The sequence below is a fragment of the Canis lupus genome, chromosome 2, assembly GCF_003254725.2.
Source record: "Canis lupus dingo isolate Sandy chromosome 2, ASM325472v2, whole genome shotgun sequence".
Classification (NCBI taxonomy): domain Eukaryota; kingdom Metazoa; phylum Chordata; class Mammalia; order Carnivora; family Canidae; genus Canis; species Canis lupus.
Genome location: NC_064244.1, coordinates 77,299,040 through 77,314,563, shown reverse-complemented (window position 1 = coordinate 77,314,563; position 15,524 = coordinate 77,299,040). Strand labels below are relative to the sequence as shown.

The 15,524-nt window shown below is 53.0% G+C and overlaps 1 protein-coding gene across 13 annotated transcripts in view; it reads left to right on the top strand.

Annotated features, from left to right (window-relative positions):
* The window catches only part of LOC112660242 (phospholipase A2 group V), an 18,783-nt gene extending 5,046 nt beyond the window's left edge, over window positions 1-13,737 (top strand). The window contains exons 1-7 of one of the 13 annotated variants that reach the window (XM_049106409.1): window positions 5,173-5,405; window positions 6,934-7,191; window positions 7,318-7,376; window positions 8,454-8,503; window positions 10,019-10,163; window positions 12,341-12,447; window positions 13,185-13,737. In XM_049106409.1, coding sequence (XP_048962366.1) covers window positions 8,464-8,503; window positions 10,019-10,163; window positions 12,341-12,447; window positions 13,185-13,309 — 417 coding nt within the window. In that variant the 5' untranslated portion in view covers window positions 5,173-5,405; window positions 6,934-7,191; window positions 7,318-7,376; window positions 8,454-8,463 and the 3' untranslated portion in view covers window positions 13,310-13,737. Of the gene's footprint in view, window positions 1-4,687; window positions 4,922-5,172; window positions 5,406-5,591; window positions 5,988-6,933; window positions 7,192-7,219; window positions 7,377-7,438; window positions 7,957-8,453; window positions 8,504-10,018; window positions 10,164-12,340; window positions 12,448-13,184 lie in introns of those variants that run through there. The other 12 variants (XM_049106395.1, XM_049106391.1, XM_049106389.1 and 9 more) reach the window with 12 other exon arrangements.
* Window positions 13,738-15,524: the final 1,787 nt, after the last annotated feature.

The following is a 15,524-nucleotide window of genomic DNA, read 5'->3' as shown; positions in this document are numbered from 1 at the left end:
GAGGCAGAGACACGGGTAGAGGGAGAAGCAGGCTCCCCCAGGGAGCCCGATGTGGACTCGATCCCAGGACCCTAGGATCACGCCCAGGCAGATGCTCAACTGCTGAGCCACCCAGGTGTCCCTTTTTTCTATTTTTTTTTATTGTGGTACAAGACACACAACCTCAAATTTACCATCTTAACCATATTAAATGTACGGTTCAGTGGTATTAAATACATTTATGATGTTGTGTAACCACCATCACCATCCATCTCCAGAACTCTTCATCTTGTAAAGCTGAGAGTCTGTTCCCATTAAAAGCTAACTCTCTATCCTTTCTCCTGTCCCCTGGCACCACCACCCCCATTCCATTTTCTGTTTCTATGATGTTGATTACTCTGAGTGTCTCCTATAAAGTGAAATTGTACAATATCTGTGCTTTTATGACTGGCTTATTTCACTTCGTGTAATGCGCTCAAGGTCCAGCCAAGTTGTAGCATCAGAATTTCCTTCCCTTTTAGGGCTGGATAACCTTCCACTTGTATGTATATAGGATGTATATACCGCCTTTTATTTATCCATTCACTTGTTGATAGACCCTTGGGTTGTTTCCACACTTAAGCTGTTGTGAATAATGCTGCTATCAACACGAGTGTACAGATATCTCTTTGAGACCCAGCTTTAAATTTTTTTCTAAAGATTTTATTTATTTATTCATGAGAGAGGCATAGAGGGAGAGGCAGAGACACAGGCAGAGGGAGAAGCAGGCTTCCTGCAGGGAGCCCAATGCAGGACTCGATCTCAGGACCCCGGGATCACGTCCTGAGCCAAAGGCAGACACCCAACCACTGAGCCACCCAGGCGTCTCAAGAGACCCTGCTTTAAATTTTTGGGTACATACCCACCGATGGGACTGCTGGGTCATATGGTGATTCTACCTCTAATTTTTGAAGGAATCACCATGCTGTTTTCCAGCAACTGTGCCATTTCACACTCCTACCAACAGTGTACAAGGGTTCCTTTTTCCTCAACCTGCTTTTAAAGATTCAATGCAGGTGCCTTTTCTTCTAGAAAGCCCTCCGTGATCTCCTCGTCCTGGGACAGGTGCCCTTAGTGTACATTTACTGAGCAACTGCTATGTGCTTGGCGTTGAGCTCAGCACCTGAAACGCAGGTTTGCACAGGAGATGATCTCTGCTCTCAAGACACATTCGCTGTCCCATTGGTGCTGCCGGGGCGGAGAGGATAGGACTCAAGCCTGAGTTCTAGGACAGGCCACTAGAGGGTGCTCCAGGCAGGGAGCAGCAAGGAAGCACGTGGGGGATAAGACAATAAGGAGCGGTGGAGACCAGGGCAAAGCTAAACTTGTGTCCAGTTGAAGGGGGCAGGTACTTCTCCACTCTGGCCAGCTGTTGCCATGTAGGAATCCAGAGCCGGGATCACCAGAGAAGAAAGAGAGAAGCTGGAAATCTGGATTTTTGTCTGAGATCTCTCTCTCTCTCTCTCTCTCTCTTTTTTTTAAAGATTTTATTTATTTATTCATGAGAGACACACACACACACACAGAGGCAGAGACACAGGCAGAGGGAGAGCAGGCTCCATGCCGGGAGCATGACGCAGGACTCGACCCCAGGACTTCAGGATTGCGCCCTGGGCCAAAGGCAGGCGCTAAACCGCGGAACCATCCAGGGATCCCCTGTCTGAGATCTCTTAATACTTCCACGTTACCAACTGATTTCAACATTTTGAAAGTCACTGAGTAGGACAAGCATAGGACTTCCTAGGGCTGCATTTAGCTCAGGGCTATAAGTTTATAACCAAAGACCCAGTTCCACTCATTAAGCAATTATTGAGAATTATGAGCTCTGACTATAGCTCAGCTTTCACTTCTCCATCTAGAGTATGAGGAAGTCATGTGACACTTTGGTCAGGGGTCCTGTGAAAATCACAATCCTTAGATCTTTATTGGGCGTCAATCTCTTTGTGGAGTGGCAAGAACGTGGACCTGGGGTGACAGGCCAGGCTTTAGGTTGCGGGTCTGCCTTCTGTAGGCCACCTAACATCTGCCCCTCAGTTTCCTTACTTAGAATGGGGTCCCGATGCCCTCTAAGATTTTGTGAGGATTCAAGATCCCCATCGGTGAACTTGCCTTGTGCCGGCGGCACAGTATGGAGTTCCTCTCTCCTTCCTTCCCAATTGGTCAGCCTTGAAACTCCCTCCACTTGGAAGTGCTGGAAGAGGCTAGATGTGTGATGAGTTCTACAACATTCCAGAGATCAGCAAGCTTCTTGTGGAGGGAGGAGTCAGGGGGCCTCCATATGGCCCACCTGCCAGTGAGCTCTAGGCAATCCTGCTCTATGTGCCAGCCTCCTGGGGGGCAGCAGATCCTCCTCTGATGAGGCCGAGAGCACTTCGGCAGCTCTGGTCTCGGGAGGAGAGGGTGTCCAAGTGTGTCTGGCTGCCCTCAGTGGGGCTTCAGCTCTGACGAGCCTGTAGAAAATGGACACAGCAAGTGCCGGAGAACAAGCATGATTATGAGAGGATTAATTTATTACACAGATATTTCTTGAGGGCCTACCAGGTGTCAGATGTTGCTCCAGGTGCTGGGGTCAGAAATGAATCAGAGAAGGATCCTGCCCTCAAGAGTCTTCTACTCAATGGGGGTGGATGTGGTCGGGACAATTTAATCCCTGGAGTGTGAATGACTGGATCCCTTACTGGGGAGAGGGGAGTTGACAGGGGCTGGGCTGTGGGGGAGACGATGAGTTTGGTCCTGGGGTTCCTGCAGGACACTGAGCTACCCTACGTGGCAGGTATTTGGATTGTAATGATTGTACATATATATTTAATTATTATATTTGAAGTGTGGGCTGGGGCCATGGGTATGAAGCTAGAGCCAGAGTCATCATGCATTCGCTCGGCAAACCTAACTTAGCACCTACTGTGTGCCAAGTGCCAGGAGTACAGAGGTGAAGCAGACGCAGTGCCTACCCTCGGGGGGCTCTCAGTTTAGTGCAGTGACATACAGCATTGATATTTATAACAGTTATGATTCCCGAGCACCCATGGGGTGCCGGGCACTGTGCTGAGCCTCTCTGTCTGCATCGCTTCATTGAGTGATCACAACTCTAGAATGAAGCCGGTTCCATCACTGTCCTGGTCTACAGATGGTGGTAAAAGCGAGACTCGAGGAGGCCAGGGGACACCGGTAGTCGGAGGTGACACCTAGATATGAATCCAGTTCTGTCTGACGTGAAGCCCAGACTCTTGGACCTGGCACCGAACCTCCTCCTCCTTCCAGTACTCAACCGTTTGTTCAGGGAGTGACACTGTTGTGTCAAAGCTCATGCCAGGTTCTGCTTGGCCGGGCTAGCCTCTGGATATCTGCATAAAATGAGCCCTCAATCCCGGAACTCGGCCGAGCTCACCCCAGGAGAGGGGGAGAGAAAGAGAGGAGCAGACTCGGGGGGCAGACCCCGCATGTGGGGGCCGGATGGAGGTGGGGGTGAGCTGCGGAGGACGGATGGCCGAGTGTGGCCTCGCAAGGCTGGAGAGGGAGAGGGTCGTGGGGTGAAGCCCAAGTTTGGGGGGATCCCTGGGAGCCCGTGCAGGGACACAGCGGCGGGTTCAGGTGGCAGAGTGTTTGGATGGAAGTGGGTGATGAGCAGCTGGAGGCTTCTCTGTCCAGAAATGTGGCTTTGAGAGGGGAAAAAAAATCTGGAGAGACAGGTCTGAGGAGGCAGGGACATTTCCTCTTGTTTGGTTTAGGATGGTGAGGCCTGTGAGTGTCTGTAGGCGGAGGAAGGACCTGGTGGGGAAGGAGAAAAGTTGATACAGAATAGAGAGGAGATCCCCCCCCACCCAGGGACGTATCGTGGATTTACTTGGTGCTTTACTATCTGTCCCCTGAACCCGAGGGCAAGTGTGGGGGGCCGGACCTCTGTCTTGTTCACGATGGACCCCAACCCCACTGGCATCTTGCATGTAGGAGACACTAGTAGGTACTTTCTGTATAGAACTGGGGCTCACAGGGTTTTGTGGGGTGCCCAGCCATTAGGTCTCAGGAGGAGAAGGGCTCCTAAGTTTGCCGTGAGGGGAGAAAAGAAGCCAAGGGGGAGGAGAAGGAGCTCACACGCACATCTCAGAAAAGTGTGTGCACAGGGGGGTCAGGGACGGGCGGGGCTCGGGATGGAGAGAGTGGAGAACAGAGCCTAATAACGGTTGTCTGTGCTCCTCAAGACACGCTAGAAGGTTACTCTTCATTTACTTACTGGCATTGTTTGGCCACTGCTCTGTCATAAATGCGCTCATTCGCTTTATCCTAACAAGGACTCTGTGAGGCAGGCCGGGCACAGCCAGCCCGGAGGAGATGTAGCTTGCACTTGCAGCCTGAAGCTCATCTACATTATGTGATGTCGACCCCCTGCACCACGCACCTCCCCATTTGGCCTTATTTTATTTATTTTTAAAAAGTCTTTTTTTATTTATTTACTCACGAGAGACACGGAGAGGCAGAGGGAAAAGCAGGCTCCATGCCAGGAGCCCGGGATCAAGCCCTGAGCCAAAGGCAGATGCTCACCCACTGAGCCAGGTGCCCCCCGGCCTTATTTCACACAGCAGGTGCCTCATCGTGGGCCTCTGGGGCGGCCGGGAGTCATTATTCTCCTGGATCACAGGAACAAACAGAGGTGTGGTGACTTGTCCGGAGTCACACAGCTCCTGGGTGGCTGAGTGGGGACTCCAGCCGGCGTGGCTCCCACTGCCAGCCTGGTGGGCTCTCCTTCCCAGAGGGAAGGAATGCAGGAATTCCGTAAGGAGTTCAGGTGCCAAAAGGGAGGTGCCAGCTCCAGGGACATTTCACAACATCCCCAGAGTGGGGCTTCACGGGCTCCAGGGTCTCCCCACCCCAGGAACCCGGCAGCGTGGACGGAGAGGGTTGGCAGGTGAGGAACAACAGGAAGAGGGCGAGGACAGAGTTGGGGGGGGCCACCTGGCTGCCCCAGAGTCGAGCCCAACGGAGGAGCCGTGGGCTGGAGGGCTCGATAGAGACACGCAGTGGCAGGGGGAGGGGGGCTGCCCTGGAGGGGGATTCCAGCTCTCCGGTCCCTGGTGGGGAACCCTGGACCATGGGTGGCCCAGGCCAGACCCTCCTCTGTGTCTCTCCTGGAACTCACCCGAGGAACTGTGACACGCTCAGGGAATCGCTGCTTTAGAACACAGAGAGGCAGAGAGTCCCCTGGGGTCTCGGGGGGAGAAGCAGGGCTCCTATGTGAGACATCGGACGCCTGGAGGCGGCCCAGGCAGGACGTGGGAGGCGGGCAGAGAGGCCTTTAAAACCCGTGGGCCCAGCGCCTGCCTCTCCTGCAGCGGGGCGGAGAGAAGGGCTCCCTGGTGAGGAACCGCATCTGGGGACTGCCTGGCTTGGAGGTGTGGGGGTGTGCAGGGTGCAGGGAGGGAGAGGGGCTGGGAGAGGAGGCCCCTGACCCCCCCAGAGCCTCCCCCCCAGATGGAGGGGAGGTCTCTCGTGTGCCTGTTGTGCAGCGGGCTTGATGCTGTCCGTCCCCTGTGGCCGGAGATCTGACCTGGGGGTCCTGGAGCATGGAGGCGGGGGGGGGGGGCTCTGTCCCTCCAGGGACCCAGCCACTCCTGGCCCCCACTCTTTCATGCTTCCGTTAGGCTGTCTGTCTCCACTCTCTCCACCTCCCATGACCTCAGCCACCACTTTACTCCAAAATTATCTCGCCGCCGTGCTCATTGCCCTCTGTGGTTGCTTGATAAAAATAGCCAATCCCACATCCTTCTCCTGGGGGCCGGCTCTGAGCTCCACCGATGGGCCACTTTCCAGCCCCTAAGTTGGCTGTGTCCCTGCTTCTGTCACCTCCTCGCTGAGACCTCTCTGCAATCTTTCTCGGAGCCCCCTTCCATGGGGCCTCATGCTGTTCCCTGCACCGACGGCCCCGGCCCAAGGTGCTCAGAAATGCGCCTGGGATTTTGGTTCGATTCAGGCAGGTACGGTAAGGCCAGGAGCTGGTTGCCATGGAGAAGACAGTCTGTGACTTACAGTTTCTGGGAGAAGGGGACACGCCACACATGTGGGGTCACACCGTGCGGGGCCACACGGGGAAGCACCGGGGTTGTTGATCCGGAGGTGGAAGAAACGAGAGCCAAACTGTGCCCGGAGCCTCTCTTGTGTTTTCTGTGGGAAAGGCCAGGCAGGGGGCAAACATCTTGGGCCTGACCAGCTCGGAGGATTTCCGCAGACTCCAGGCTGCAGGGGTGGTGGGTCCCTAGGTCCCTAGCAGTCTGCTTCTGGCCCTGGGGTGATTTAGGGCAGGGGAGAGATTGGCTGGGAGCAGGAGAGTTAGACAGGGGGTTGGGGGGCAAGTTCGGGACTGGCTGGTTTGCACATAAGAAAGCCTTGTCCCTGGGGAGTTTTGTTATCGCTAGGAATTAGCTACTCCTGGGAGGGGCTGTGTCTTCCCAGCACCCCCCTCAAAGGTCCCCATGGGACATCAAAGTCTCATCAAATACGGAAAAGGTACCCCACGAATAGTACACAGGGGCTGGCAGTGGAGCAGAGTAGGTCCGCAGCCCTGGGCTGCACAGTTGGGCAGCTCACCTCCCCTTCCTCAGTTTCTCCATCTGTGAGATCAACAACTACCCTCCCCTCGTTCAACAAATGAGTATGGAAGGGACAGACACGGTAGCAGCAGGTCTAACAACCGCCACCTGCCAGGGTGCCCGGCAGGCTTACAGAGACAGGGGACAGATCCTGGCACACTGCGGGTGCCCGGGCTTGGCGGCTGGCCTCTTCCTCCTGTTGTGGCTCTGAGAAGAGGCCGGGGATGACCGGTGTGGAAGGGGTAGGGTCTGGAGCCATGTCCCCTGGTCGGTTGGAGCCCCCGAGGCGAGGCCACGGGTGGACAGAACCCTCAGGAATGTTCTTGGAACTCAGAGGAGCTGCTGGACAAAGGGCAGCACGGAGAGGCCCGCCCGCAGCCGGAGCCCCGGGGAGCGGAGGTGTTGTGCTTGGAGCCAGGGCCCGGGGGTGCCAGGGGCTCGGGGCAGAGCGTCGCACGAGTGACCACTGAACCCAGGGATCAGAGACAGCCGGGCACCGACGGGGGAACCTTGGCAGACCATCAGCCGCTGAGCAGCTGTGGATAAACACGGACCTTGGGATCCAGAGAGGGAAGGGAAGCAGACAGCACCGGTAAGGAACCCCCGAGAGGCCAAGTTAGAATCAGGCGCTGGCCCAAGCCGCATGGAATTTCCTCTGCCTCCTGGGTGTGATTTTTCGGGAGTCAAGGCCGGTGATTCATGTGTTTGCCGAAGGCAGGTGCTGGAGAGGGAAGCTGGGGTCTCCAGGCCCGCGGAGTAGAGCTCCGAGGCTCAAAGGCAAGTCACCCCTCAGAGAAGGGAGGCTGTGCTGGGCAGTGAGAGGTGCACAGGCCTGGGGTTGAACCCTTCCTCCACTTCTTACAAGCTGCCTGGCTTCTGGCAAGTTCCATGAGGTCTTTGATCCTCCATTTCTCTGCTGGGAAAAATGGGAGCAGTGATATCTACTCTTGGGAGCCCTCATGAATACCCAGGGTTGACTTATTCTTTACGTAGACACAGTACTTGGAGCTCATAGAAATGTTTTAAATCTAATTGTTTTAGAATCAGGGGAAAAAAATGAATAGAATCGTAATGGATATATCATACTACATCCCGCCTGGATCATATTTGTTTCCATACCAACACAGTTGTAAGATATAACTTAAAATAATTTTTTTTTTTTGGAGGAAGGGGCCCATGAAGGCGAAAGTGCCCGGGACCCACAAAGCCACAGCAAGGCCCTGAAGGCTGCTTACATGGGGCTGCTGGTGCTTCCTTCCGGAGGCCCCACTCCGGGCCAGGCCCTACTCTCGGTGCTGGGACAGAGGGGTGAAGCCGCCTCGCTTCTGGCACCCCCTCCCCCCCCAGACACCAGCAGGTCAAACATCCTTGACAACCGGCAGCCAGGGCCGAGAGATGAAAGAACAGAGGACTTAGCATCATCTGCTTCCCTCTGCCTCCCACCCTGACCCCATCACTCCCTCCATCCTGGCTTCTTTCCTCCCTACTTGGTCCTTGCGTCCTTCATTAAGGGCCACGTCCAGCTTGTGTCAATTCCTGCCTGTCGCCTGTGCCACCAAATCTCCATTAGGAAACCTCTGCCTATTTTAGCCATTGCCTGCGGAGGGGGCAGTTGTGCTGGGGCATCTGTGGTGGGAAAGTCCACTCCTGCCTCTACTGGGGACCATACCCCACGAGTGCTCTTTGGCTCCAAGGGACCCCCCAGGATCAACTCCTTGAGGTTTTTGCCCCTTTTCCAACTAAGGTCGCCTTTGTGCTGCCCAACAGGAGAGGGTGAGGCCTGGCGGGAACCCAGGGGTGGGGTCCGGATGCGTCTCCTGAGAGGCATGTCATGGGATGCATTTTCTCTTCCAGAACCCTGGAGATGAACGGCCTTCTCACACTGGCTTGGTTACTGGCTTGTTGTAAGTGCTGGTCCCATGACCTCTGAACTTGTGACCTTCTATCCCCAGGAACAGTAGAGTAGTGGAAAGGAGGCTAGTCTTGGAGGTTGTTGAGACTTGATCTTGAATCTCGGCTCTGCACTTCCTATGTGGGCATCAGCAAGAGCCTTTGCCTCTCTGAGCCTCTGTCTCCTCATCTGTGACACGGGATGACATTTAGCCAACTGGTGGGGCTGTGGCATGATTTTAGATGGTGATAGGTAGAGAGGTGATTGTGTGACGTGGACCAAATGTGGCTTGCAAATGTGAGAAGCATATTTTTTACTTTGGTGCAAAACAAAACAAAATGAGGCCCAAATGAAAAACTAGACCCTCATAAGTAACTATTCCATCCCGTGGTTCCTGGGTCATTCTCTGCTGAGGCTGGCCTGGGTCTTCTTTTCTTTTCTTTTTCTTTTCTTTTCTTTTCTTTTTTTTCTTTTTCTTTTTCTTTTTCTTTTTCTTTTTCTTTTTCTTTTCTTTTTCTTTTCTTTTTTCTTTTCTTTTCTTTTCTTTCTTTCTTTTCCTTCCTTTTAAAAAAGATTTTATTTATTTATTCATGAGAGACACAGAGAGAGGCAGAGACACAGGCAGAGGGAGAAGCAGGCTCCCTGTGGGGAGCCTGATGTGGGAGTCGATCCCAGGACCCTTGGATCATGCCCTGAGCCAAAGGCAGGTGCTCAACCACTGAGCCACCCAGGCATCCCTGGCCTGGGTTTTCAACACACGCCCTACCTGCTGCCATCTCCCAGCTGGAGGTAAATGCACAGCACAGGGGAGCCCCATGACCATGTACACAACCCCCAACAGCTGTCCTAATCTCTGATGTCTTGCCAGATCCCTGAGACTCACCGAGGGTGGGAAGCCTAGTGGGAGGAGGGAGTCCCTGGCTCCCTGTGAAACCCTGAACCTTTCCTTCCAAACTATTGTCTCCCAATCTGGAAGGTGAGGTAGCTGGCTTCTATGATCTGGGAGGATCCCACCCTGCTAAAGGTTCTGGGCCTGATGTTCTAGATGGTGTTATTTGCGGGGAGGGAGGTGCCCATCGTCAGGAGAGACAGGAAGCACCTGTCTGCCTGCTTCCTACAGCTACCATATTAATTACACTTAATATTTCTCAGTCATTCACTATGTGTCTGCCGCTGTGCTCAAAATTCACACATGTCCTCTCATTTTAACCCTCAGAATAGCTCCAAAATGTAGGCACTCACTTTAGCCTCTCACCCCCATTTGCAGACGAAGAGGCGGAGGCTTTAAGAGATGAAGTGACACATTGTGCTGAGAATGAGCAGCAGAGGCAGGATTTGAACCCATGTTCTCACATTCTCCGAGTCCAGACTTGTAGCTCTTCTGCATGCCCTCCCCTTTCTCGGTCCTGTCCCACTAATGGGGAGAATAAGGAGGAGACACCCGGGTTTCCGCAAGCCGCAGGGCAGGAGAAGGGGCAGGTTCATGTGGGGCAAGTGTGTTCACCCAGAGCCGTGGTCTGCCTTCCAGGTGTGCGTGCTGTGCCAGGAGGCTTGCTGGACCTCAAGTCTATGATTGAGAAGGTGACTGGGAAGAGCGCCCTGACGAACTATGGCTTCTATGGCTGCTACTGTGGCTGGGGCGGTCGGGGGACCCCCAAAGATGGCACCGATTGGTGAGCTGGTCATCATGATTATCCTTTGCACTCAGCCTCTGCACCCGCATTATCTCACATAATTCCGCGTCAGTTCTGGAAGAGGAGTATCAAAGTGCCACTTTATTGGCAAGAAAACTGCGTGCCAGGGAGGTTAGCTGACTTGCTCAAGAGACATCTAGTAACTTCTCAGTAACCTAATGTGTCAGTTGTTCTATTGCTACATAACACATCACCCCAAAATGTAATGGCTTAGAGTGAGCATGATCATTTATTTTGCTCAGAATTGGCCCTTTGGGTAGGGCTTGGCAGGATGGCTTGTCCCTGCCCCCCACCCCCCCACCCCTACCCCTGGCTTCAACTTGGGCAGCTTGAATGAGGCCGGACCATCCAGTTTCCAGATGGCTCACTCTCGTGGCTGGCTGCTGGCTGGAAGCTCAGCTGAGGCTAGAGAGGGGTTGGGGGGCTCGGTTCCTCTCACTTAGGCCTCTCCAAGGCTGTTGGGACTTCCCCACAGCACAGTGACTGCTGGATTCCCTAAGAGTGAGTGTCCCAAGGTTGCAGGGCAAAAGGGTCTAGCCTCAGAAATTCTATGGTGTCACTTGGTGGAGGCAGTCACAAAGGCATTGAGAGGAAAGGGACCTAGATTCCATTTCTTGATTGGGAAGTGTCAAAGTTCTAGAACATGTGAGCAAAAGAGATTGTACTTTGGGAAATTCTGAGATACCTGATGTGGATAATGGAATGGGGCCATGAGGCAAGTGGATGGGAGATGGCGGGAGCCAAGTTTTCCACTGCTGGAAGGGGAGTTCTCTCCCTGCGGTGATGGATTAGAGGTGGAGATGTCAGTATGAACTCTTGTTTAGCTTAATATAGAGGCAGGTAGTTACATACAGAAATAGGTACAGATGTATTTACTAACATGGGTTAATATGGACACAGTTTTTGCTCTCTCAGCTGAGAGGACCTAGAAGAAACAACATCCAGGAGCAATAAGCAACTTCCAGTGCCCAGATCTGGTCTCTAACACCATTCTCCAAAACAATGAACCAAGGCTCCTTGGAGACATGGCTGATTCTAGGACCAGGACAGAAAATATATAGGAGGAGCCTGGAGTTTCATGTGAGCCCAAAAGATAAGGAAGTATTCAAAAGAACCACCTCCCGCATAGATAGGGATAGGTCAGGGAGCACAAGAGCCAACTGGAAGGGCTCCCAGTGGCCAAAGCTAGAGTGATTAGAGCAGCAAGATAAACCCATAGCCCCAGTCTTATCATGAGAAAAACATCAGACAAATCCCATAGAGAGCCATCCTACAAAATACGAGCCCGGCTCTCCTCAAAACTGTCAAGGTCATCAAAAACAAGGAAAATGTGAGATATTGTCACAGCCAAGAGGAGACTAAAGAGACTTGACAACTAAGTGTAATGAGGTGTCCTGGATAGGATCCTTAAATAGAAAAGGACATTAAGTAAAAACTAAGCAAATCTAAATAAACTAGGGACTTTTTACAATTAAGGAATCAATAGTGGTGCATCATGATTTAGCTGATTAGTTATTTAATCTATGATATCAATATCGGTTTGTTAATTGTAACACCTAATAGAAGATGTTGATAATGGGAAAAACTGGGTGTGGGGTACAAAGGAACACTCTATACCACTTCTCTATTTTTCTATAAATCAACTTTTAAAAAGTGCCATCTTCCACACCTAACACACTGGAAGTTTATTTTTTGCTCACATCACAGTTCCTTGTGACTCACATATTAATGTCCGGACCCAGGTTCCTTCCATCTTGTGGCTCTGCCATCCCCTGTGCCCTCAGAGTCTTCTGCTGGGTCGTCTCCATCCATCTGAGAGACAGGGAATGAGAGAAAGAAGAGGACAGTGTGGGAGGGTTTCATGGGTAGGTCTGGAAGTGGTGGACATCACTTCTGACCATTATGCCCCCGCCAGAACCTAGTTGTGTGGCCACAGCCACTCACAAGTGAGGCTGGGAAACGTAGGCTCACAGTGACCCCGAGGGAGAGAGGAGGTGAGTGAACCACTAGCCAGTGGCAGGGGCCCCAGCGGAAGAGCAGAGAAGTGCTCAACCATACCCCTAGATTCTCTCTTTGCCAGAGCGCACCCACCTAGCTGCCCCCCGCTAATGTGACGTGCCCCTTCCGTCCAGGATCTACATCTCTTGCGTTGGCAGGTGCTGTTGGGTGCATGATCGCTGCTACGGGCGGCTGGAGGAGAAAGGCTGCCACATCCGGACACAGTCCTACAAATACAGATTTGCACAGGGACTGGTCACCTGTGGTAAGGCTGGGGCTTCCCCTTCAGGCCACTGATAGAGCCTGGGTCTTTGCTGGTTCTGAGCTCAGCTGTCCCCGGGGTCAGCCGGCCCGGCCCGTATCTGGGAGGGCAGAGCTGGGGGCAGGAGGGGCAGCAGGGGCAGGATTATCGTGGGTATATCTGACCTCTGGGGAAGGGCTGAAACCTCGCAGGCGGAGCATTCCCCAGGTGCCAAATGCTTTGCATGCTTCCTCTCACTTGCTCCCCCAAATACCTTTTGGAGTGTGTTCGTTCTTCCCATTTTACGAGTGAGGAAACTAGAATTCAGAGCCTTGCCAGCGCGCACGGCTAGAGCTGGGATTCAAGCTCAGGTCCGTCTGAGTTCGCGAAACTCCTTCTGGGGGCCAGTGTCTCCTCCTTGAGGACTGGACTTCCTCCCTGGCAGAGGCCTGTCTCCACCGTCAGAGTGGGAACGTCCAAAGGGAGAGAACGTGTCTCTACCGTCAGACTGGGTGGGAACTCCCAGAGGGCAGGGGCTGTGCTCCCTGGGTCAAAACCTGTCCCGGGGCAGCAGCTAGGCCGCTTCCATCAGGATCAGTGCATTTCCCAGTGTGGAAGCTGTGCCTCCCTCATCGGACGGAGAGCCTCCCGGGGCAGGACGCAGACCGGGGAGTCTGCTGAGGATAGAAGCAAGCCCAGGAGGCAGTGTTGGTGGAGCCCCCGTTCCCCTTCTCATTGTGCCTTTGGTGTCCTGTTTGCAGAATATGGGCCCCTCTGCCAGATGCAGCTCTGCACCTGTGACCGGAAGCTCGTCTACTGCCTCAAGAGGAACCTAAGAAGCTACAACCCTCACTACCAATACTTCCCCAACATCCTCTGCTCCTAGTCGCCCTCAGGGAGCTCTTACTTGACCAGGACTTTTGCCCCCTTCTCCTACAACACAGAGCCCACTAACTCTGCTGGGTTCCTGCGAGAGGCCCCCAGTCTTGGCCACGGGGCTTGGGGGAGTCCCCTGGCCACACTTCACACTCCGCAGAGTTCCAGGAGAGTGACTCTGCTCGTAGGACCTGGTAAGGTCAGGGTCCCTGACCCCGACTCGTGAAGTCGGCCCCTCTGATGCAGGGAGCTCGCCCCTAGCTCCAGGCCAGCTGTCCGCCCTGGGCCCCAAAGACAGCGCTCCTTCTCCAGGAAGATGCATTTACTTTTCAGTTTCAGCAGTCAGATTAGCCCTATACCCTCTAGAGAATTTTTACTCAAGGTAAAAGCAACATGAACCCCATATAGATATTAAATAAAATCTCTTCTTAAATAAAACCACATGGGCACTTGTCTCTGCTCTTGGGGATTGCCTTGCACCCCTTCTTCCTCTGCCACTGGGGCACTGGACCCAAAGGTACCGGAGACTCTCAGGAATAGAAGGTGAGGATTCATAAATAGGTTTTCTGGGATCCAAGCCTTCTTTAGGGTTCATCTTCTTACACCATGGGGTCCTCTCTGGCCAAGCACCTGGGTTCCATTCTTCCTTGAGGAGGTGAGGAGAAGATGCTTGGCAATCATGCCAGCTTGGGCTTCCGGGCCAGAGAGGGCCTGCGTTCAAATCCCAGCACCAGCTTCTCTAGACTGCCTGGTCTCGGGCTTGTTGCTGAACCTCTGTGACTTCCAGTTTCCTTAAAAAGGAAACCAGAATGTTTCTTGCAATGTAGAGTGGGTAATCCTGGAGGTCATCTTGCTGCTGACACGGGCATGCTGAGGTTCTGGAATTCCGCAGAGCAGGACATTTTTTTAAAAAAATAGGGTTCAGCGGAAGGGTTTATTTTTGCCACGTAAGGATTCTAAAAAACCCACCTCATCTATCAATTCATAAAATAAAGGGTGATCTAATACCAAGACTGTGGGAAGAAAGCACACATTCTGAAACAAAGGAGAGTCCTTTCCAAGAAAGGACCTTTGGCTTCCTTATGCGGACAAACCCCAAAATAACCACATGATAAATGGGATCTATATTTAAAAAAAACTCCCAACACTGAACATTTTTCAAAATAAAATGTAATTTTATGAGACGACTTTGAATGTACTAGTGCCTTAGAAAAGTGATACCGACTTGAGTCTATTTGACTGTGTTGCATAGAATGGAGCTCATGTGTCCCATTTACTCTTCAAAAAAAAAATTTTTTTTAATCAAAACCGTTCCCCAAGTCCAATGTGAAATAAGCACACGGGAGAGTCAGAAGCTTCACTTTGATGCCATTTCTCCCCAGTTAAAAGTTCCTGAATGATGGAGAAGAGACCCCAGCCCTGTCAGGGGCAGGTGGCGGGCAGGGGTTGTCTTGCCGCTGGGGTTCTGCAGGAGGGGCTGCGTGCAGGCTGTGCTCTCCGGGCGTCCCAGTCCAGGGCACCTGCATTCAGACAGGCACAGGCAGGCATTTGTGGACAAGGGAAGCTTCGAGGTTACAAAAGCAACAGCACAGGCTGAGATGGGCTTGAGCTGGAGGGGCCTCTGGGGAACTTTTATTTATCTACCAGGAAATGGAGGTGCAGAGAGGTTGGGAGATTTTCCCAAAGCCACACAGCACAGCAATAGCAGAAGTTAGAGGTAGATCTCAGATCCGGGTTCTAAACCCTGGGCCCTGACTACCAGCCCGTTGTCTTCAGCTCCAGCGCACGTAGAGAGGAAACAGAAGCTGGGGTAGTTTGGGAGTTCATCCATAATAGGGGTTTTCAGGAGGATCCCCTGGATTCCACCTGAGGGCCAGGTTCCTCTCTGCTCTAACTGCCTTGGATAGCAGAGGCCGTCTCCGGCTTGTTAGTCTGGCAGGGGCTCTGGCTTCATCATCTGTAGAGGGGGACCCCACTGAGGTCCTCCACGGAGGCTGCCCTGGACCCCTGTCATGGCAGTGAACAGCTCTGGGGAAATGATGAAATCCAGGAATCGCCAAAACCCAGGAGGAGGTGGTCTCTTTGACTCTGTTATTTGACCAACTCTTGGGTGACAAGAGACCCATCAGGGGGCTCATCTCTCGAAATTGCATGGTCCCCCAAGGGGTGCACTGTCCTGGATCTGTCATGTGTCCTTTAGCTACAAGGAAATTGCATTTCCCAGA